General features: G+C 44.5%; 1 protein-coding gene across 2 annotated transcripts in view; it reads left to right on the top strand.

Annotated features, from left to right (window-relative positions):
* Positions 1-279: 279 nt before the first annotated feature.
* Positions 280-22,322, top strand: part of PAMR1 (peptidase domain containing associated with muscle regeneration 1) — a gene marked incomplete at its 3' end in the record, with an annotated part of 50,491 nt that continues 28,448 nt past the window's right edge. For both annotated transcript variants that reach the window (XM_082484968.1, XM_082484967.1), the window contains exons 1-5: positions 280-424; positions 948-1,076; positions 7,180-7,294; positions 12,379-12,596; positions 19,743-19,850. In XM_082484968.1, the coding sequence (XP_082341094.1) occupies positions 295-424; positions 948-1,076; positions 7,180-7,294; positions 12,379-12,596; positions 19,743-19,850 (700 nt within the window). In that variant the 5' untranslated portion in view covers positions 280-294. The remainder of the gene's footprint in view (positions 425-947; positions 1,077-7,179; positions 7,295-12,378; positions 12,597-19,742; positions 19,851-22,322) is intronic.

Genomic DNA, 22,322 nt, shown 5'->3' with positions numbered 1-22,322 from the left:
GGACATATTCCTTCCCTCCGGTCTGTTTGCCTCCTCTGGCTGGCACTCCCCAACTGCCTGTGTGTCCTTTAGACACCCAAACTGAGTTGATGTTTCAGCCACACGCCACCATGTTGTTTGGGATTTCCTGGGCTGAAGGCTTTGGCCAGCCTCACGCCATATATGACCTGACAAATCAGGATCCTGTCAATCCTCGGCAGATAATGGATTATCTCTGCATGTCCCCCTCTCTGTTCCCCACTTGCAGAGTACACAGTGATCAATGAAAACTGCCCAGGCGCCGAGTGGAATATCATGTGTCGGGAGTGCTGTGAATACGACCAAATTGAGTGCATCTGCCCAGGACAGAAAGAAAGAGTGGGCTACACCATTCCCTGCTGCAGGAACGAGGAGAATGAGTGTGACTCCTGCTTAATTCACCCAGGTATGCTTAGGGCCACACTGCATTCACACCAGATCTTTGGCCAAGGCATCAGCATGTAATGGTAGCTGCTGGGCAGGGAGTGGTGAAGGCAGGCATGGTGTTGCCCCACATCTCCTCAAGAACTCCCTCTGCCACTCTGGTGACGACAGCAAGACACTTGGCAAAGTGAAAGGTGAGAGCAGGAGGAGACAGGACCAGTTTAGAAGACATAAGAATCACTTGGCATGTGTTGAAGCAGCACCAACATCCACATTCAGACTCCTGAGAGAGGCATTTACAGAAAGAGTAATGACATTTAGAACTTTGGGCAAGTCAGGCTGGGAGTTTGGCTCCAAATCGCAGAGTCTGAGCTGCCTAGGGTTTGGGGGTGGAGGTTGGGTATGGTTCACAGTGGGGAAGCTGTCAGCACCGCAGCAGTCACTAACATCGTTGGCATTTTTTGTGGAAAAGAGAGACAGGCCACTGCTCTCCACAAAGGACAATCCACCTTGGCTTTCCTCTAACACAGTGGCTCTTCTTTCAGGCTGCACCATTTTTGAGAACTGCAAGTCCTGCCGCAACGGCTCCTGGGGAGGGACACTTGACGACTTCTACATCAAAGGGATCTACTGTGCAGAGTGCAGAGCTGGCTGGTACGGAGGTGACTGCATGAGTAAGTGTCCTACATGGGCAGGGAGCCATGTAAGGGACAGGGAGTGGTGGGACACAGCCAGAGTCATGCTGTGCCTTTCCAGCTATTCCTGTACAGTGAGTCTTGCAAAGGGCACAGGCAAGAGAGGGCAAACACAACCAGGCAGTAAGCAGATCTGCACTAGGGAAAACTTCTCTCCTGGTGCTCATCTGCTAGGGACTGGCCTGGGCGCCAAGTCACAGGAACTTACAACTGTACTAAATTTCTGGTTAGTTTTGCTTTATTTTAAAACTTTAACTACTGTGCCTCTGGAAGTCTGTTCTCTGCGTTTCTTGGACATACTTCAGCATAACTGATTCCCCAGAGGCCTTCACCAAAGCATAAACATTTACAAGGGCAGCTGCTATATCAAAGAGCTTCTCCTCTGTCCTTCTTCAACCCCTGGGCTGCAGAACCAGCCCAGAGGAAGTCCCAGTGCTCCCCCCCTCTTTCACATAGCTTCAACGCACTCCAAGGCAGCTCTGGAAAACAGTGTCTTGCAACTGCTAAGAGTGCTGTGATGGACCAGGAGTGTTTCAGGCTCTGGTAGCTATATCTGAAGGTTTTGTTCTCAACAGTGTACAAAAGCTCCTGCTTCTTGGATTTTGTTAAGCTGTTGGTCCCAAAGTTATCTCTCAATAATTAATTCCACAAGCTAATTGGGTACAGTTTAAGACTAGCATTTCCTTTGCCATTTTCCCACTGGTGAAAGTATAGCCTTTCACCAACCCTCTTTCATTTTTTATTGACTGTTTTTTCACATTTCACTGAAAGGGATGAAAGCAGAGTCTGCTTTACCTACTCTGTTCTGTCTGTTATTTTACACACCTTAGTCTTGTCTCCTCTTAGTCATTGGTTTTAAAGGAACACTTGAACCTGCTTTCCCGACACAGCCCATGACCACTCAAGGAGGTGAAAGCAAAAAAAATAAAAACATTGCTTCAAACAGCAGAACATGGGGAATCAACATGTTTCAGCAAAAGGGCTAACTCAACGTTGGTCCTTCAGAAGTTGATAAACTTCCCAAAGCTGAGTCCCTTGCAGGTTATGGTGAGATTTCTTGATAGCACATTAAAGTCCTGTTTGCTCTGGTTTGATGCTAGAGCTCCCCTGGCACTTTCTATAGGAGCAGAGCCAAGAAAGAATCATTATTTCATCTAATCCTTTCCTCCCTCTGTCTGAGTAGATCGTTTACCTACACTGTATTTCATCCTGCTCTGCCTACTTGTTTTTTAAAGCAAATACACCCTCACGCTGTAGTCTATTCAGATATTTTTGCAATACTGAAATTTTGCAGAGCTGTGTTTTTCCTACTACTTGCTCTTTTGAGGGAAGCAGTGTGAACTGAGGACATAGACTCTTTTGTGTGGTTCTTTGGTACTTCAGTGGCAGGGTATGGTGGGGCAGATAGTGCTATTGTCTCTTCCACTCTTACAGAGCACAGGGGATACTTGTGATTCCAGCACATTCTTAAACTCCCCTGCTCCGGCTCTCATGGCTATCTCACTTTTGGCCTTTATGGTAAGCTCAGGCATTCAGAAACTGGATGTCCAGAAAGCAGCCTATAACCATGCCGGGTGCTGGCCTGCAGGCTCACAGCTATGTGGCTTTGGGTCTGGAGGGTGGCCTTTGAACGACAGCATGAATTGGCTGCTGGAGCAGTGGAAGTGCTAACACAACACACTGTGGAGAGTGAAGGGGGAGGCATCTCTCATTGGTACCTGGCATGCAGGACCACATCTGGAACTTTGCAGCCCGCCCTGGGCGCCTTGCCAGCAGCAGAGTGCCAATAAATTCCGGAAACACAAGGGAGCGCAACCACAGTAATTGGGGGATGTAATTGGTCTACTTCATCCTATATTGCAAATGCCGGTGCCCTCTGCTAGCAAGTGCATGGGTGGCCCGCAGGACCTTCCCTAACCAAGCCGGTCGTGTGCAGGGCTGGTGGCCCTGGGGAGCAGTGTTGCCGCAGTGCCCAGAAAGGAGGACTCCTCCGGGCAGCACTGTCCCAAGCTGAAGCTTCTCCCCCAGATTTTACCTCCTCCTGCCCAGCGACGCCCGCGTCTACCTTGCCCGTGCGCCGAGGGCAGCCTACCCGCACACTTCACGTTCCCCGCCCACGCCGGAACGCTTTAGGACGGCTGCCCAGAGCACGGAGCGGTGCGGAGCAGAGAGCCGGGGATGCGGGAAAGCAGCCCGTCCCCGGGCACCCCACAGGGCTCCGGCCGGACCCGCCGCCGCCGCCTAGGGAGCGCCAGGCTTTGTCTCCCTCTCGCGGGGCGCGGGAGGCGTTGCCGCGGAGCACTGACCCCCGGCTTCCTGCTCCCTGGGCCGAATGCGCCGGGGCCGGCCAAGACGGCGAGCTGCTCGGGCGGGCTCCGCCGTAACCGGGCAGGCGTCCCGGCGGCGAGCGGGCACCCCTCCGGCTCCGTCCCTTCACTACCGAACCGCCCTAACAAGCCGCCCCGGGCGCGGCCCAACCCAGCCCGGCCCGGCCCGGCAGGCAGCCCGCTCCCGCGGCGCAGCCTCGGCCGCTCCGCCCTCTCGCTGCACCGTTTCCCTCAGGCGGCACCGCTGCCAGGCGGGCGCTAGGTGGCGCCCGGGGCCCCCGAAGGAGGACGCTCCCCCAGGCCACAGAGCCCAGGCCCGCTCCTGTCAGCCAGGTGGGGAAATGGCCGCGCCTGCAGGCACAAAGGGATCAGTGCCAGGGATGCAGAGGAGCTGCAATTTAGCCTATGGGCAGGATTAGTACCTATTTAATACTCCACTGGGTGGGTGGGGGCAGCTGTGGGGCCGGCCCTGGGTACCCCAAGGGGAGCTGGCAATCGCAAGGGCAGGGTGAGCCCCGGGGGTAATTTCTGGGAGCTGCTGGCAAAAATGGTGATGTTCCTGGAGGGCCGTGGCAAGGAAGAAGTAGCATGGGCCAGCCCTTGGGGCCATACGGTTCATACTGTCTGCTGACATACTCGGATGCATGGGCATGGCTGAAAAATAGCCAAAGGACACCAGATCATTTAGTAAAAAGAGAAATGGTATAGCATAGTCCATAGGAACAAAACACTCTGAATAAAGTTAATTGTGTACTGGGACATTTCCTAATGGGACTGTTTATTGGATTGGACTATTGTGTCCTAAAAGGCACATCAGAATCTAAAGCCAGAAGAAAAATGACTCTGCAGGACCTGTTCCTCTGTACCCTGCACTCCAACAGCCTTTGTCAACCTCCGATTGTCATGTTGCTTTAGAAGACATACTCCACGCAGTCCCTGTGATGAACAACATTACTTGTCTGTTTAGAGACTGCAAACATTAGTGTTTCACGCAATACTGGTGGCCAACAAGCAACAGGTATCAACAAGGCGATAATGAGTTCTTGCTGGAGGTCTCCTCAGGACTTCACCCTCCATCAACCCACAGGTCCCTGTGGGCTACAGCTCAGGGGCCTCCTGAATTGTTTTCCTTTCTGTTAGTAATGAGCCTTAGAACTGTGGCCCTGAAAGCTGCCTTTTTTTCAGGAACAGGAACGGAACAAGGATGTTGACACCCCGCCAATGTGGATTATTTTTTTGTAAATGAGGCAGAATTTGCCAGCATTTGTGTTTAGGATGTAAATTATTTTTGATAGCTTTCCAGGTCCCCTGCAGATTCAGAATGGAAAGAGAAAAGACTCCTTTTGATCAACAGATGATTGAACTCTTGGTCTGGGGAGTCAGCCTAACTTCTGCTAGAAGGGCTGGAGATACAAGAACACAGATCTGATGTGACTGCAAAGGTGCTTTGTGTGGAGAAGGGCAGTAGCAGATCTGAGAACGTTCTTTTGGAGGTGGTCATTGAATGGCTCCTCTTTAGCCTCTGGACCACCTGCTTTGCTGGCCAAGCCTTTTTCCTTGGCACCAGTTTTCAGAGAGTTCAGGCTGTACCACTGCAAACAGAAAAGAGTGTTTAGTATGCCATGCACACAAGTATCTCTTTGCACCAGTTCTTTGGCTTTCCTTTGTTAAAGGCATCAGAAACTCAAAAGCCCTTCAGGACGAACGGGAAACTTTCTTTGACGTGGTCCAATCCCCCTGTCAAACCATCTGAAGATTTCTAGCATCTTTGTCTGTTTTTTTTTGAGGCAGGAGCCAGCAGCAGCACAAGGTCCTGTTTCTTGCTGTGGGAAGCAGCATTATCATGTGCACCACAGCAGATCCTGCCGTACTCACTGAATCCTAATATGGTTGCTGGGCACAGTCATTAATCCTCGCCTTTTACAGAGGGAACTAAGCAAGCCACAGAGGAGAATGAAACACTTTTGAGGAACTCTTCTGAGCAGGATTTCTGTTTCCTTGGGTCCTGCTTAATTAAGGGTAACTGAGGGTAGATGTACAAAGGGTGTTTCATTTGAACAACACTTTCTTAAGAAGAAAGAGGAGTAATTGACCTGAAGTTTTCACATTTCCCCATAGACCAGATGCAGCAAGACTGATTTCCAGACACTAAGATCAATGAGGACCGCAAATTGGTACTTCACCAAATCAGGTCACTGTCACCCTCTTTTCCCAGAGGAAGGAAGGGCCCTGAGGCGAGTGTTAAAACCCACCATTTCAGTAGGAAACATTCATCCTGTATTACTGGTTAAAAGTTTAGGGTTCCACTTTGGAAACAGATGGAAGAAGCAGGGCTTTCTGTTGGACTAAAGAGATAAAAAGAAGCAAGAGAGTTGCTGTGGAGGCCTTTTGGGTCATTTGTCTTTTTACTTATCCTCATTATCTGTGGTGTGCAGCCTGTCAGAGTCCCCTGGTTTGGTGATGCTGTTAGACTCAATTGTAATTTCTGGCTTACGGATACAGCCTCATCCCCCAGTAAAGCAACAGAAAGGTTACCAGGCAATGTAGCCATGTGCATGACTCCATTCATAAAGAGGTAGTCAGGAAAGGAGAAACTAAGGAATTAGTTCTGGTGCATAATGATTTAACTGTGCATTTTGCTAGCACTTGCATTTGTGCATCACAGAAGGCTCTAAAAAAATCATTAAACAACTTCCGTTCTTGTACAGAGGAAAATACCATTAGCCATATTTTATAGCTGGGGGAAAGGGAGAGGTTACCAAAGGTGAGAGAACTCTCTGGGCTAAAAATGTTCAGCATCCAAGATGAGGAATTAGGACAACTATCCCTTGACAGCTGCCTAGGGACAGCTGCAGGATAGTCATGAAAAGATGTTGCTTCCTCAGTGTGTGACCTTGTCTACTGTTTGTTCAGGTCATTGTCCTCAGATGGTTTTCTCAGACTGGGCACAATTGACCAGAGTACTTCATCTTATTCTGTTGATGCTGGGCACTGAAGTATATTTCATGATACGGTGAAAAGCTGAGAGTGACAGAGGCAGAGTGGGATAGGAGGAGGGGAAGAATAGGAATGATCCTGAGAGAGGGATGAGGACTATGTATTATGTATGTGTTACACTGAGTCATTGGCAGAGGAGCTGTGATGGTTATATGTCTCCATTGGAATGGTATCATTAACAGCTAAGTATGATGTAGTGAATCCTGAGGACAAACAGATGTCTCCTCTGGGAATACATCAGCTGTTTTTCCTCCAAGAGTCTCCTTGTGAAGGACTATGATGTTGGGTGCAACACCTCCTCCTCTCATTATTTCGCTCACTTGAGCTAATTCACGTGTTCATTGTACCTTTGGCACTTTCCCACCAGCTTCCTCAGCTTCAGTGATTACACAGGTCAACATGAGATCCATTAAAACTGTTCAGAGCTGGAGTGTCAGCCAGGTGGAGGGGTGGACTAATCAAGAGTGGGGCAAAAGCTGCAAGAAATTATTTCATGGGGCTGTGTTGTAAACCAGGGAGAAGCAATCAACTACAATTTTTCTAGGGGTGCTCTTAGCCTACACAATACTCTAATAGAGTCATAACTCTTTATAGCCATTGTGGGGCTGTCCCATTATTTCATATACTGCCTTGTAAGAAAGTGTGTATCTTCCTAAGCCACACTGTCTTCTCATTCTGGTGTTTTTTCTACATGTGTTTTCTTCAAATGCCTCTTGAAGGTCCCTCACGCAGATTTTTTTTCTTCTTTTGCTCCTCAGGGTGCGGGCAGGTTCTTCGGGCTTCTAAAGGTCAGATTTTGCTGGAGGGTTACCCACTGAATGCACAATGTGAATGGACTATTCATGTTCAAGCTGGATTTAACATTGAATTAAGGTAGGTCATACTGACTTTTAGCCAGCAGTGGTTTCAGGTGGATATTGGGGCATATGGATAATCAAGAGTCAATGAGGGTCAACAGCTGGGAGCCCTGGGACAGTGAAAGTACTGCCACCACTTTGCATTTGGTACCTCAGCTCTGTCCCCTGGTCTAGCTTGTGATGGGCAGCCACTGTGCAAATCATCAATGCTGTGTCCTCAATTCCCATTTAGGACAACTGGATGATAAGGTAAGTTTCTCAGATATAGGACAAAATGTATCTCTCCTGAAGTCTCTTCAAGACCTTGACACCACAGCACCCAATATTTTCTGAAGACTGTACAGGGCTGAACCAACACATTCTTTAAGAAAAGCTGTTGAAACATTTTGATATGATGTTTCACTCCAGGAGAGAGTTGCCCACTGGGACCTGCCTTGCATTTAGCCTACATTTTCCCTCTCTTATTTTTCTTTCACTCGTTTTACCAGCCCTGTCCTCTACCAGCCTCAGTTATTCCTCTTACCATTCCTATGTCTGGAGGATGTAAATGGTTCTCCTGCTAGACACTGCTCCTCAGACCTGTGTATGCTTAGACCAGTTAACCTGCCCCTGCTGACTAAAGCTCACAGTTCTTGACTGGGTATCCTGCATAGTGCAGGAGAGCCACTAGTTGGAGTAATTAGTGCTATTTTCACGTGTGTAGCAGGGAGCTCACGTATGCAGCAGAAACCTTGGCAGGGGACTGTATTCAAAACGCACTAGCTAATGTAATAAAAACAGAAGCTAAAGTATTTCACAAGCTTCAGAGCCCAGGCAAAAGGACTATGCTAGATACACAAACAGATTTCTTCCTATATGTTTGAAGAGACACTTAATATTTAATAAGAGGAAGAGAAATCAATTGAATAGAAAAGAAGAGCTTGTGGCATTCCCACACTAATGCCCTTTTTTCAGACTTGCAAATGCAAGCCTATTGTGTAGTTATGAGCAGCTGCAATTATTGCCTGCATAGCGTTGAAGACTCTTGACTGTAGAAATGTGTAGGAGACACAGGGTAGCAATGCTGTGAGGAGGAGTTTTGTGTTCTTACGATACAACTTTCCACCAATTTCGGCAGGTATGAGCTGTACCTACCGTGTTTTTAAAAGATGTCATTGGCTAGGTGTATGATTTCTAGAGCACAAGCTCAGAGAGGTGGTAACCTGGTATTTTTTACATTTCTGAACAAGGCTTTGTCAATTGTAAGGCTTAAAAAGTGCTTCAGGAGCTACAGGTGTCACCCCACCTTCACTTTTATGGGGGTGGGTGTGAAAGTGAAATGGATCCTGTGCATGTGCATCACTAGTGAATGCATTCATCTCTGGATAAAGAGCTAACAGCCAGGTGACACCAGGGACAAGGTACAAGAAAGGGAGGGAAGGTTGTTTTGACAAAGGACACTAGATTGAACAACAATACTTGCTGTGGCTGTGCTAAGGAGACTCTCATCCGTTTTCAAGGCAGAGGAATGGGGAGTGCTGTAAAGTAAGCTAACAGATGTACTAAGCCGTTGGAGAAATCAGACCTCCATTCTAGACCATGGGGGCCACCCACATGCATGCTAGGAAGATCTTAGTGTTATGTGAGATCTGTACAGTTCACTCCATTTACCTTTGCTGTTACCAGAAGATGCAAAACTTTAACATGAGGGGCATCCTGCAGAGAGTGCCTTTTTCTTTCTCCCCATATCCATCCTTCCTACAGGCAAACAAACACAATACTAGGCATCTCCTTGTTGTGACACAACATTACAGTCCAACTGTGGAAGTCTCCAAGAGGGAAGCCTGAGCTACCAACCTTCTGTTGTCAGCAACTACATTTATCTGAGCTGGGTAGTGCTGGAGAAGCCTAAAGCCCAGTCTGAGCTGAGTTTGATGTCTGGGTGCCTAAAGATCCCAGCAGGTGACACGGCACTTCTGGGAAAAGATCAGGAACTGTCCTGAATGTCCACACTTAATCCTGCAAGCCTGAAAGTCAGGAGGCATAGGAAGAAGCCTCCAGGGCAAATGCAGACCATGAGGACCTATATCTACCTCACACAAGGTAACCCTGGAATCAAAGCTGGCCATTGACATACTTCAGCAGTCAGATACTGTGGGAAACTGGTACATTTAACCTAAAGCTTCTTCTTTAGGCCATTCCTATACAGAAGAGCAGGTACAACTAAGCAGCCCACCAGAACTTTCCTCCTGGGTCTGCTATCCATGCTAAATCGTTGCCTTCACCGCATTTTCGCATAAACATGCGGATACCCACTGTGGGTACTAATTCTGCTTAGAGTTGTAACGCACAGCCAACATTGTGCTGAATCAGCACAACTGCTAACAAAAGAACTCCTTTCTTCATTCTCTGTGCACAAATCCTGTTTGCTCCACTCCAATGGCTTGCAAGGGTGGGGACGGGGACAGTGCGATACAGAAGGGGAGCAAAGTAGTTTGTCTCTGCTTTTATGGGGCAGGGAGAGTTAAACTCTCAGGGGCGCAAATAATCTTCCCTTGCTTTAAGCTGTGCCACGGTCCTTTGGGGGTTGGCTAAGCAGAGCTGTTTTGATAAATGGTGCCCAGATTGTGGTGGTAGTTTGTTTCCTCTGCTTTTTTCCAGCCTTGTTTTTCTTTGGGTTGTGTTGTATAGGCCACTTCAGCCTGAGCCATGTCAGGGATGTCATACCACAGTAGAAGTAGCTCACAACTTTCAATCATTTTCTTTAATGCCTCAGCAGAGATTCAGTTTTAAATATTTTCCTTTGGCTAGAAGCTTTGCTCAGAGGGGCTGGTGAATGTATTCATGCTGCAGACACTGATGAAATCAAGACAATATTTTGCATTCCATTTTGTATCTGATGACCTGTAGCACTAAATTAGTATGCTTAGTTTCATAATATCCAAGAGAATTATGATACAGTTACAGTTTCACAGGTGAGGGAACTGAGGTTCATTACAACGCTTGTACTTGTTACTTAAACAGCAATAGACCTTGTGGTCTGCAAAGGGTCCCATCAGCTGGGCCACAGCCAAGAGGTTTTGAAAAGCTTTGGCAGGTTTCCTGACCTGCCAATTCTGAGTCTTAATCATGAGATCCCATGTCATCAGTACAGTGTATCTGCTTCTATGCTAAGGTAAATAAAATGCAAATCCTCTACGCCTTTCACATCTACCACTATTTTCACAGAGAATTGCTTTCTCTGCTTTTCTCATGCTTTTCTCTACAAAACAGTGTTCTGTGTATGGCTCTTTCATTCTGTGCCTTCCCTCTGTGTATCTCCATATCCTTTGTTCAGCAGCACACCGCTAAACAGAGTTTACCATTACATCTATAAATAGTACTGGTGTACATCTATAAATATTACATGGTGGGCATCCCAAAAACTTCCTTTCTGTACTTACAGACATACTTAATTTTAATCAGAAATGTACCAGTTCAGAGAACCAGTAAATAATTTTAGGATTGAGATAAACTGTAGCCTGATAAGTGTGACAAGGATTAATGGGTTAATTTGTATTGCTGTATAACTTCCATAAGGGTAGATCCCTGGGGTATGATCTGCCAGTGAAAAAATGTTTTGAAGATGTAGTGTATAACGTGATGCCTATGAGGATGTCTCTGGCAAACCTGACAGAACTAGAATTCAACTCATGCATTTTATGCAAAGCTAAGTTGAATTAATCTCTCTCTAATGCATATGAAAAGTAGATGTCATTTTTTTAGTATTCCACATTCCACCAGATGGTTTAACAAATGAGGGGCTCTTCTCCATTTGTGTAGCTTCCTACAACTGCTCTTTCATTTCTCTGTATGTAGTGTACTCCTGATGCTCTAAAACCATATGACCTGAACAAAGGTGACTGAGTGAAGAGGCCTCATGAGTCATCAAAGAAAGGTCATTTCACATAACATGGGGTCTCCTTAACATGGGGGGCTGAGTCCCAAGAAGAGAAGAGCAGGAAATAGGCTCCAGTACTTTCTTGCCTCTCCAGATGGTGAGATCCAGCAGCAGATCCAAAGTTAGTCTCACCTCTTCGGTGTGAAAATGCAGTCTTTGCAAATCTCTAGGCCCACACTGGAATAGGCAATGTGGGAGATTTAGCCGGATCCTGAATACACGTCTGCACCATTAGTTCTAGGGAAGACTGAGTATACAAGTTTCATTTATAAAATATTCTGCCGAACAGTTAGTAGCATGGCCTCTCCCAGGTCCACATCTTCTCATTCTTATCTGCTGTACCAAGGCTGGGCCCAACACCCCTGGCCAGTGCTCATTCTCCAGAGGTACTTGGTGTTTCTCACTCTTTCTCATTCATATTCTGGTGGGATGCTTTGGCTCTGTGCCCCACTGAATTCAAACAGCAACATGTAACATTGCTGTTAACGAACAAGAGCCTTGCCCAGTGGCTGGATCAAAGCTAAGAAAAACAGACATTGTGGGAAAAGGCTTTAAATATTTCCCTTCTGCACTATCTCCTTTCCCTTATTTCTGCCCTCTTAAGAAGGGCAAGTGCCAAACATTGGGGATTTGCTACCATTTTGCTTTCTAATGCAAAACATGCAGTAGTGTTTTGGATTCCCTTTCTCTGCCTATTTCTGCTTCTGTTACATCCCCGAGCTTTCTTTGTACCCCTAATTTCTGACTTCAGAACATCACAATGTAAATGGCTTTTGAGTCTTGGTCTTTGATACTCTTACTTTCAGTACTTATAACTTTATTTAGGGGAAATAGAACTTTTTTTTTAGCAAACAGTCATGATAGAAATATGCCCCCTACAGTGTCTGACCCTAGATGAAAATTCCAACATTGTAATGTGGTTAGGGACCTGATGCACATGAACAGACTGTATGACTTCAATTTAGACTTCACTCTTCTGCACTTGAATATTCTCATGAAGCAACTGTGTAGAGTTGAGCTGGCTTCATGATGCAAAAATTGAGATAAAGTGCAGGGGACTTCATGTGGTTAGGGACTTGTTGATTCATTGAGGCACTAACATAACTAAACATCCAAATAAATCAGAGTCAGGGTGCACAGGTGAGAATATGCAGTCTGACTGTGTGTCCTTATTCCCCAAGATTTTCCATGCTGAGCCTGGAGTTTGACTACATGTGCCAGTATGACTATGTGGAGGTCCGTGATGGGGACAATTTGGACAGCCGAATAATTAAGAAATTCTGTGGAAATGAGAGGCCGCCTCCCATCCGAAGCACTGGGTCTTCACTCCATGTCCTCTTCCAGTCTGATGGATCCAAGAACTTTGATGGATTTCATGCTGTCTTTGAAGAAATTACAGGTAAAATAATCCAAAAGTGGAACATGCCACTCATTAATTCAATTTCACTAATCTCTTTCCCTGTTTTCCTTCATTAAAAGCTTTCGTGCTGTGTTGCCAACAGCAACTTACACAAAGTCAGTGCAGGGAAGATTCAAAAGCCGTCAGATGGCATGCAAATGTGAGGCTTTTCTAACAAAGATTGAATTCCTTCTACCTATGTGAAGAGCAAGGACATCAGCCAATACAGAAAAGCAGCTGTTTTGTAAGACTTTTCTGTTTGAATCTGAGAACTAAGAGCACAGAAGGAAGTAGAGGAAGGGGCATGTGTATCTGCAATTGCAGAATTACTCAGTGCTGTGTGTAGAAGCAGAGTCAGTGTCTCAATTAGCAAAAACCTGATGCAAAGCCTCATAATTAGCTCAGTGAAAATGCCCTGACAAGACTCTTGTGTTGGCTCAGGTATCATACCATTAGGGCTTTTTTTAAAATGTGTGTACAAAGGACAGATTATTTTCTTTAAGAAAAAAAAAAAAGAAAAGAGGCAATTCCCACTCTGATGAACTCGGTGTTATGAATGACAGAAGCAGGGCTCCAGGATTCATCAGTGATTGAGTCCCCCACACTGTTTTCCGTCCTTTCTTTCTGGCTGCAAAATAACATTGAAAGTGTAGCTGGCTCCTCATTTTGCCATTGCGTATGAAGCGTACTCTTCCTGGATCTTCCTTGTTTAGCTATGTAGGGAATTTTCATCAAATCTATCCACAGTACTCCTGGCACGGAAGGTTAATCAGTGTGCTGTTTGCCACAGATAAACCCTGCAGGATCTGTAACTCACCATAACTTGCCTTCCGCACACCCTGGTGACCCACATTTCATGAAGACATGCATGGTATATCTGGCTCAGGAATTTTAGTTAGTTTATATAATCCTTATATAAATACAGAAACCTACAGTGGATCAGCTGTTAACAATGATGAGGGGTGTAACTAGCAATCTGAAATGTGCCTACTGCTGGATGCAGTGCCTATGCCATTTCTTAGCTTGCACTGTTCTTCAAAGGTTACCTTTAGTACCTGTTAGTAACGTAGCAGGAACAGTTAGCTATTGATAGTTTGCCTGGGCTTACAGCAGGAGAGGTGATATAGAACAAATAAATGTGGTGTGGGCTATGTTGCATAAGGGCTGCCTACGCTCAGGCAACTAACATTTTCCATATGGTGCAAGCTGAATTGATTCTGTTTTCTCTGCCCAGCAGGGAATACTTGGTATTCAAATACTGTTGAGCACTTTATTTCCGCTCCATTTTTAGTGGTAATTATTCTGAGGCTGGGTAGCTGCAAGTGTGGTAATCCACACAGAGCACATTGCAAAGGGCTTCTTAGAGTTTGTGAGGAGGTCTTATTGTGTACTTTATTATGAGGCTGTTCTGGCCTAATGTGTAGCTGCAGTGAAAGGCTTTTAAAATACTCCCAGTGTCTTTTTATGTGAAGCATTAACCTGGCCAGCAGGACAGTTTAGGGGAAGAATACGGCGTGCACGGGGCAGTGTAGAATTGAAAGCGGGGGCAGCGCAGGATTGAAAGCTCTGGCAGCACATTGCAAACTGAAGCATTTCCCCTGAAATACACATCACTGTAGAAAAGCTGAGGTCCCCGGACCAGATTGCACAAGGATTGCTACAGCAATTCCCTGTGCTGCAGGTGAGAGCAGCAGCAGCACTTGCGTGTACAGGATATGGACCAGGACATGGAAATGATCTGATGTCCCCAGCACCTTAGTGGTGTAATGGAGAGGACTGAAGAAGCATCTTGTTCTGTCAGAACTAAGTTCCTTCCCTTTCTGTCTTCCCTTCCTCTGAGCTCTGTGCCGGCTTATTAGTCATAGCTTGCTGGAGCAGTGGTGCTAACTGCACAGAGGTCACTGGTTCAAGTGCCAGAAAGGTTTTGATTGACACAAAATAAGCTGCAAAACCTATATCCCTTTTAGGAAAGGTCACTGCATGTGTAGTTATTAAAGGACGAAACCACAGAACCTGCTGTGCTGCCTGGTCTGGAAGCAGATGTTAGGTCCCATCCCATGCCAAGTGTCAAATAGGAACCAGTAATTGGCATGAGTGACTAGAAGTCACTCAACAGGCTTCAGATGAGAAGGATGGGGGGCCAGATGGGGAGGCATCAGGGTCTTAGAGATTATACATATGCTGGACATAGTTAGATGAAAGCCTGTTATTGAATTTCAATAACACTTTACTTTCTGTACTCCCAAGCTAGTGATCTTTGACACAACATAGGGGATTTAGCTGTTTGTAATACTGTCCCATGTTGTTTGACTGAAGTCAGGAAATCAAGACTCCTTTAAAAAGAAAAATATTTAATGCTCTTGAGTATCGGGCATTTTCAAGGAGAGTATCTGGCACTTATCCTTGTTCACTTGACATGCTTACTTTTACAGAATCATGAGACAAACCCAGGGCAAGGACAAAGCTGAAAGTTCACTGTCTTCAAACCAGTGACTACAAAATATTAGTCTATATAGGCTCTTCTGCTTCTCCTTCCCTTTCTCAGCGATATTTTACGTTAGTTGGATACAGTACAATTACCACATATATATTCCTGTTAACAAATGAATTACTGTCCTTAGTCAGACCTTAGTCTTCAATGACACCTGGAAGATATTTTTTGCCCAGACATGTATGAATTGCTGTTACATCACCACATGAAACCTCCAGAGAAATCCAGATGTGGCATCTACACATTTCTTGTCTCTTGCCATCTGGATATAAGAGACTCAAAGATTATTATGCTTCAAGTGAAGTTTTTGCATGTGTCATGGGTTAGGCCAAATCGGCTACTGGGGACCTGAGGGACCCCAGATGGGACCGACAGATGCTCCCCTCTACCCCTCTTCAAAGAGGGAGGCAGAGGAGGAAAAAGCGACTTATGAGTTTAGAAGGAACTAAACTACTTTAATGAAATATTAATAATAAAATAAAAAGAAATAATGAAATATATACAAAACCGTATCAAGCTCCCGAGATGACAATCACATCACTGGCTGGCACTGGGGCAGTCCCAGGCTGGACTCAGTGATGGACGGGAACCGGATTCTGGATCTGCATTCAGGATCGGGATCACAGGGAGACGAACAGAGTCCTCCTCAGACACCAGCCATTGAAGAAAGAGCCCTGACCCTTTGATCCCTCAGCTTTTATACTGAGCATGAGGCAGATGGGATGGAATACCCTGTTGGTCAGTTTTGGGTCACCTGTCCTGTCCGCTCCTCCCTGCAGGTGGGACCCCACTATGCTTTTCCGCTTCTGACCCTCCAACGTGGCAAATAACAAAGTTGGTTGGCCTTGGGTGTTATAGCAATAAGTATAAGCAAGAGCCTCTCTGCATACCATGCCTGGGCATCAGCTGTAAACATTGGTCCTATCGCTCTGAGAGAGTGAACGTAGTCTGCACAATATGCAGTTAATTTCAGTAGTTAGAAGAGGCCCAGCTAAGAAGCGAAGTTACTGAACAAAATTGGTTCTGTTTTGCCTCAAACCAGGACATTCCACCCCTTATTCCATGCCATTTGCATCTTGCTCAGATTACTATTACTTTTATCTATCAAATCTACAGACACAGATATATATATATGGATACATGCAGGTCACTTATCTACAGTTTATGTTTATATACAAAAGTTTAAGTCCGTTTAGTTCATGATTGCAGGATCTCATCTCAGGGCAGGAAAAATGGTATGAAATTCATTGTGGTTTGTGCCCATGGGGTAGCATGTTAATCTTGAAGAGCTTGCTGGATGCCACTTGATGAAGCTAGCTCAGGTTTCATCACCACTGTATTATCCTGAAAAACACTTATTTGAACACTTTTAGTATTATGTAGTGATCAGCATCATACTGCTCAGGATTGAGTATTTTCACCAAGGGTTAAATTCCCTTGGGGTACACATTGAACTTCTCTATCCTTCAGCATCACCCCCCAAGTGCATCCAGGTCCTTGAGCAAAAACAATCCCACGAATGGGTTTGCTTTTGCCTGAAGCAGAAAAAAACCCATACAGTTTTCCCTAACAAATTCCTTTCATGCACCACAGGGACTTTATCTCCTTCTACAGTATGTAAAAGGTCTGATTGAGAAGGACCAGGTCGACTGATGGTTCCCCTGGTGTTAACTAGCCAGGTAGCTTGCTCTAAATGCTTGTCCCAATTTTTAAAGGTTCCACCCCCTATTGCTTTTAGGGTGGTTTTTAACAGTCCATTGTATTGCTCAATCTTCCCAGAAGCTGGTGCATGATAGGGGATATGATATATCCACTCTATGCCATGTTCTTTTGCCCAATTATTTATAATATTGTTTTTAAAATGAGTCCCACTGTCTGACTCAATTCTTTCTGGAGCGCCATGTCACCACAAGACTTGCTTTTCAAGGCCCAGGATGGTATTCCGGGCAGTGGCATGATGTACGGCATAGGTTTCCAACCATCCAGTGCTTGCTTCCACCATTGTAAGCACATAGCGCTTACCCTGGTGAGTTTGAGGGAGTGTGATGTAATCAATTTGCCAAGCTTCCCCATACTTATATTTCAGCCATCATCCCCCATACCACAAAGGTTTTAACCATTTAGCTTGCTTGATTTTGGCACATGTTTCACATTCTTGGATAACCTGCGCAATAGCGTCCGTGGTTAAATCCATCCCTTGGTCACAGGCCCATTTATAAGTTGCATCCCTTCCTTGATGACCTGAAGTGTCATGGGCCCACCGAGCTAATAGTTCACCTTTAGGTTCCCAGTCCAAGTCTGTCTGGAAAATTTTTGCAGCCTGATCCACTTGCTGATTGTTTTGATGTTCCTCAGTGGCCCGACTCACGTACCTTTACGACTAGGTTCACTAGCTGGTCAGCAATGTCTTGCCACAGTTCAGCATCCCAAATAGGTTTACCTCTGCTCTGCCAGTTGCTCTGCTTCCACTGTTTTAACCACCCCCACAGAGCATTTGCCATCATCCATGAGTCAGTATAGAGATAGAGTATTGGCCACTTTTCTCATTCAGCAACATTTAACACCAGCTGGATGGCTTTTACCTCTGCAAATTGACTTGATTCACCTTGTCCTTCAGCAGCTTCTGCGACTTGTTGTGTAGGAATCCACACAGCAGCTTTCCACCTTTGATGTTTTCCTACAATACTCAAGATCTATCAATAAACAGAGCATACTGTTTCTCATTATCTGAGAGTTCATTATATGGTGGAGCTTCCTCAGCACGTGTTACCACCTCCTCTGGTGGCATCCCAAAGTCTTTGCCTTTGAGCCAATTTGCGATCACTTCTACGATTCCTGGACTATCTGGGTTTCCTATTCAAGCTCGCTGCGTGATTAAGGCAACCCACTTACTCCAGGTAGCATCGGTGGCATGATGAGTAGAAGGAACTTTACCCTTGAACATCCAGCCCACTACTAGTAATTGGGGCGCCAGGAGGAGCTGTGCCTCAGTACCAATTACTTCTGAAGCAGCTCTAACTCCTTCATATGCTGCCAAGATTTCTTTCTCAGTCGGAGTATAGTTGGCCTCGGAGCCCTTGTATCGTCGGCTCCAGAATCCTAGGGGTCGACCTCGAGTCTCCCCTGTGTTTTCTGCCAGAGGGTCTAGGTAGGGCCATTGTCCCTGGCTGCGGTATAGAGCACATTTTTAATGTCCCATCCTGTTTGGACTGGTCCAAGGCCTACTGCATGCACAATCTCTTGCTTAATTTTCTTAAAGGCTTGTCGTTACTCAGGGCTCCACAAACTCATTTTTCTTTCAAGTCACTTCATAGAGAGGTTTCACAATCTGGCTATAACCTGGAATATGCATTCTCCAGAAAACCACAACACCTAAAAAGGCTTGTGTTTTGTTTTGCCTCAAACCAGGACAGCAAGGAAAACTGCTGATTTTGTTATCTATCATTCTGGACTGCGGTAGAGTGAATGCTTTAAATGTAATACTACACAACTTCACCATAAATCCCCCAGGGCTGGTTGCTCGTGGTTGCAACACTCAGTGGCTTGGTACAAAGATTCATAATTCTGTTATAACCAAAATAATCAGTGTATTTAGCATGGAAGAACAAAGATGATGTGTAAATGCAGAATTAGAATGCAGACCTTTCTAGCAGTTATGATTTCAAAGTTTGATCTGTAAGTTATCATGCATGCTTGGATAATTCTTTAAGATGGCAAGGAATATGTTTTGTAGTCAATGTGAGCTGAAACTGAACTCAACTTCTGGTATGGCTCCAGATGTGAACTTTGCTGCAGTCTTGTTTTGTTAAGATGGACTTGAAGCAGGGCATCAGATCCTGAACTCCTCAGGTGTTAGAATTACTTAAATTTTGAACTGGATCTAAATCTTGAGATTTTGGCTCTATGTTCTGTTTGCTAAAACCTGCACTCAGTTTGGAAAATAATCTAAGCAGAAATTATTTCTTTCTATTTTTGAGAGTAAATTCTGTTCTATTCACTCATCTCCCCTTAGAGCAGGCACAAAAAAAAAGTGTGTGTTATTGCATAGTGGAATTTGCTGATATTAAATGGTGCGATTACATATTCTGATAATTTATGCTAATATGCAGAGTTTGATGTGTATCACTGCTAGATTTGTAGTGTGCAAGACTTAGGGTCATCATGAGCATTCAGAGCTTCCTGAACCCAACAGCAAATAAGCGCTCCTCAGTGGTAAAGCAACTCCCAAAGTCTGGGATGACAAATCCGAGACCCAAAAAAAGCACCAGAACCATGGATCCCAGAACTTATCCCTAAACTCTGGGATGAGTGGCTGGAGAAATGTATGTTGATATTAAACTTCTTTAATTTAGGCTAAGCTCTAAACACTGTTGGAGCTTGCTGTAAATTATTTTTCTTCCACAAAGCTTTCTCACCACAGTTAAAGGAAAATGGTAAGAGTAAGTGATGAATGCTGGGAAAAGAGATGTCCATCCCTATAAGATCCCCTTTCCGGTAAGTAAGAAAGAAGAGCAGGAGGCTTTTTGACATGCATTAGGCCCTTTCCTGTGTCTTCCTAACTTTTAACCAGAATATGTAATTTACCCCAAGACACAACCATCATGAGGAAGAAAATCCTATGAGAGACCGTGAACGTTCTCGCTTTTCTTTTATAGCTTGTTCTTCATCTCCATGTCTTCATGATGGAACGTGCATTCTAGACAAAAGCGGTACCTACAAATGCGCCTGTCTGGCTGGCTATACAGGGAATCGCTGTGAAAACTGTGAGTACAGGCACTGTGTGTATGACCAGCCTCCAGGGTCATCATTGATGCAGGCCATTAATTGTTAGGAGTGTCATTAATATGTAGGTTAGGTCAGTCACAGTGCCAGAGAATGCATTGAGCTTCTAGTGGCATTTTTAAAGACAGGTTGCTTGCAGTTTGTGAAGATTTCCACTGAATAGTTCTGGAACTTTATGTGTAAAAAGGTAAAACAGAATTGGAGCTGGGAAACCGTACACAAGAAAACTTGTAATCAACTAGCCTTATCAGTCAGAGATATACCTGCCTGCTATTTTCATTGTGTGGATCAGCTGTTCTCTTCTAAAAGCACATACCCCAGCTGAGCCCTGTGCTTGATGCTCTAGCCAGAGCCAGTCCTAGGAAGTTTGTCTTCCCCCACAGGCACCTGAAAGGTAGACTTCTGGCACCATGAATGACAGAGACTGGGGATCAAAACAAATGAAAAAGGGTAGATTCTGTCCATATCTGTGTTGGTGGTCCTTACTATACTTATAGTCATATACTTGGTTTTGTCTGGTCAAGTGAGTTGTAAAATAATTGGGTTCAAATGAGTTCAAATTATGAATGTCTGTTCTAGTGATTTAATTCTTCATGCTTGAGCAAATATCTTCATCTAATAGGGCTTGAAAGAGCAAGAAGGAGCAAGAATTATACACTATATGCTATGATAAAGGCTATATCATCGCTACTAGCTGAAAGGAGCATTGTGCAATATTTGAAGTCCCTGAGCTAGTGCTCCATCTGACCCTGGAGGATTTCAGTAATACTAGTGAAATCCACTTGGGATCATAATTGGCCCAAGAGAGAAAGCATGGCTTACTGTGCCCTGCTTTGGCATTAGTCTGGCTGTAAGGCACACAATACCTTGCCTGCTTCTGGAGTTTTCAATTCTATGCCAGAGCAGCCAATATACACCAAACCCCACCACCTCAAAATCTTTTCCCCATACATGCTGCTGTCAGGAGTGGATTTACCTCCTGTAATTGCTTTTGCTTCATCAGGGGAGTTAAATCATAGCGTCATGGTACCTCCTTGCATGGATCATTTTGAAATAAAAGACTTTCAATTTCTACAGATCCAGAACTAGCTCATAAGACTTGACTTTTCTCCCAGCAAGCCAGAGGAGAGAGAGTTTTACATTTTCTATAAGCCTGAAAATTTTTGGTTCTGAACAGCATGCCACATTCTGCCAGATTGCATAGATTCCTGGTGTATTTTCTGTAGAGAAGTGGTTGCTGAAAATTGAGGGTTCCTGACCTCAGGGCTAATGTAGCTGTCTCTTCTGCTAACAGCCTTTTTCCTGTCAACAGTTGTTTAGCAGGTCATTTAGGGACTGGAAACTCCCGAGCTCTTTGCAATTACTCAGTGAGACTATGTTCTGTTCCTGTCTTTAGGAGAGAGTTAAAAAGAAAAGATTCCTCTCTGGTTCAGAACCAACCTAAATTTCAAATTAATTGGATTTCCAGCAAACCTCAACCGTAGTTTTGGCAGGCTCTACACTACAGTCAAGGCAAGAAATTAGGCTCACATTCTTTTACTACTTTTCTTTTGTAATTCCAGTGTAGAAACTTCACCCATGCAACGCACAGAGCAAACAACAGAGGAGGTAGTCGAAAAATAATAGGATGAGACTTTTGTCTTATTGTAAGCAATGAAGGGTATAGGTAGTAACATAATAAAAGGGGGAGATGCTTAAAATACATATGGTAAGATTATAAACTTCACAGGAATCCTGTAGCTTGATTTGTGAAAGAACAGTTTAGGTGGATAAAATACTGTTACTTTATGATGTTTGTGGCTGTATGCTTGCCTTTTGCTTATGCTAAGAAATGTTTTTTCCAGCACCTATACTGCTGCATTCCATAACATAGATAAAAGTTGACTTTTTTTTTCTTGTATGTGAATAGCAAACCTCACAGTGGAAAATAGCATAGCAAATCTCTGTTCTCTCTGGCTTCAAAGAAGTTTTTTTTAAGATATTTCCTTCAGTTTTGCCAAAACGTATCTTCAGTATTTTCCAGTAGATGGGGGGAAAAAGGCAGAAAATTAAAGTTTTATTTGTTTTTTAATAGAAAAGGAAGAACTGGAAAAAATATCTGTGGCTGTAATTCTTTGAAAATTAGTCATGTAGTTTCCTGAACAACATTGCAGTTTAAATGTTAAAGGGAGATCATGTCATCTCAGAATCTTTTTGTCTGCTTGGTCCTGCAGCAACAGTGCTGTCTTGTGTGGTGGAGCCAAGGGAAATAAATTTATTTCTGCAGAAAACTAAATAATAATAAAATAATAATATATAATTATATATAATAATAATATATATACAATATATAATATATATATAAATAATAAAATAATAATAATAATAAAATGGTCACTTTTGGAATATTGAATATGAGGAAACTATTTGGATACTATGAGGCTGATTCTTTCAGTCTGGTTTTCTTGGAGCAA

This window comes from Vanellus vanellus (genome assembly GCF_965231255.1).
Source record: "Vanellus vanellus genome assembly, chromosome: 6".
NCBI classification, from domain to species: domain Eukaryota; kingdom Metazoa; phylum Chordata; class Aves; order Charadriiformes; family Charadriidae; genus Vanellus; species Vanellus vanellus.
The sequence above is the reverse complement of the archived record's forward strand: the minus strand, read 5'-3'. Positions and strand labels throughout refer to the sequence as shown.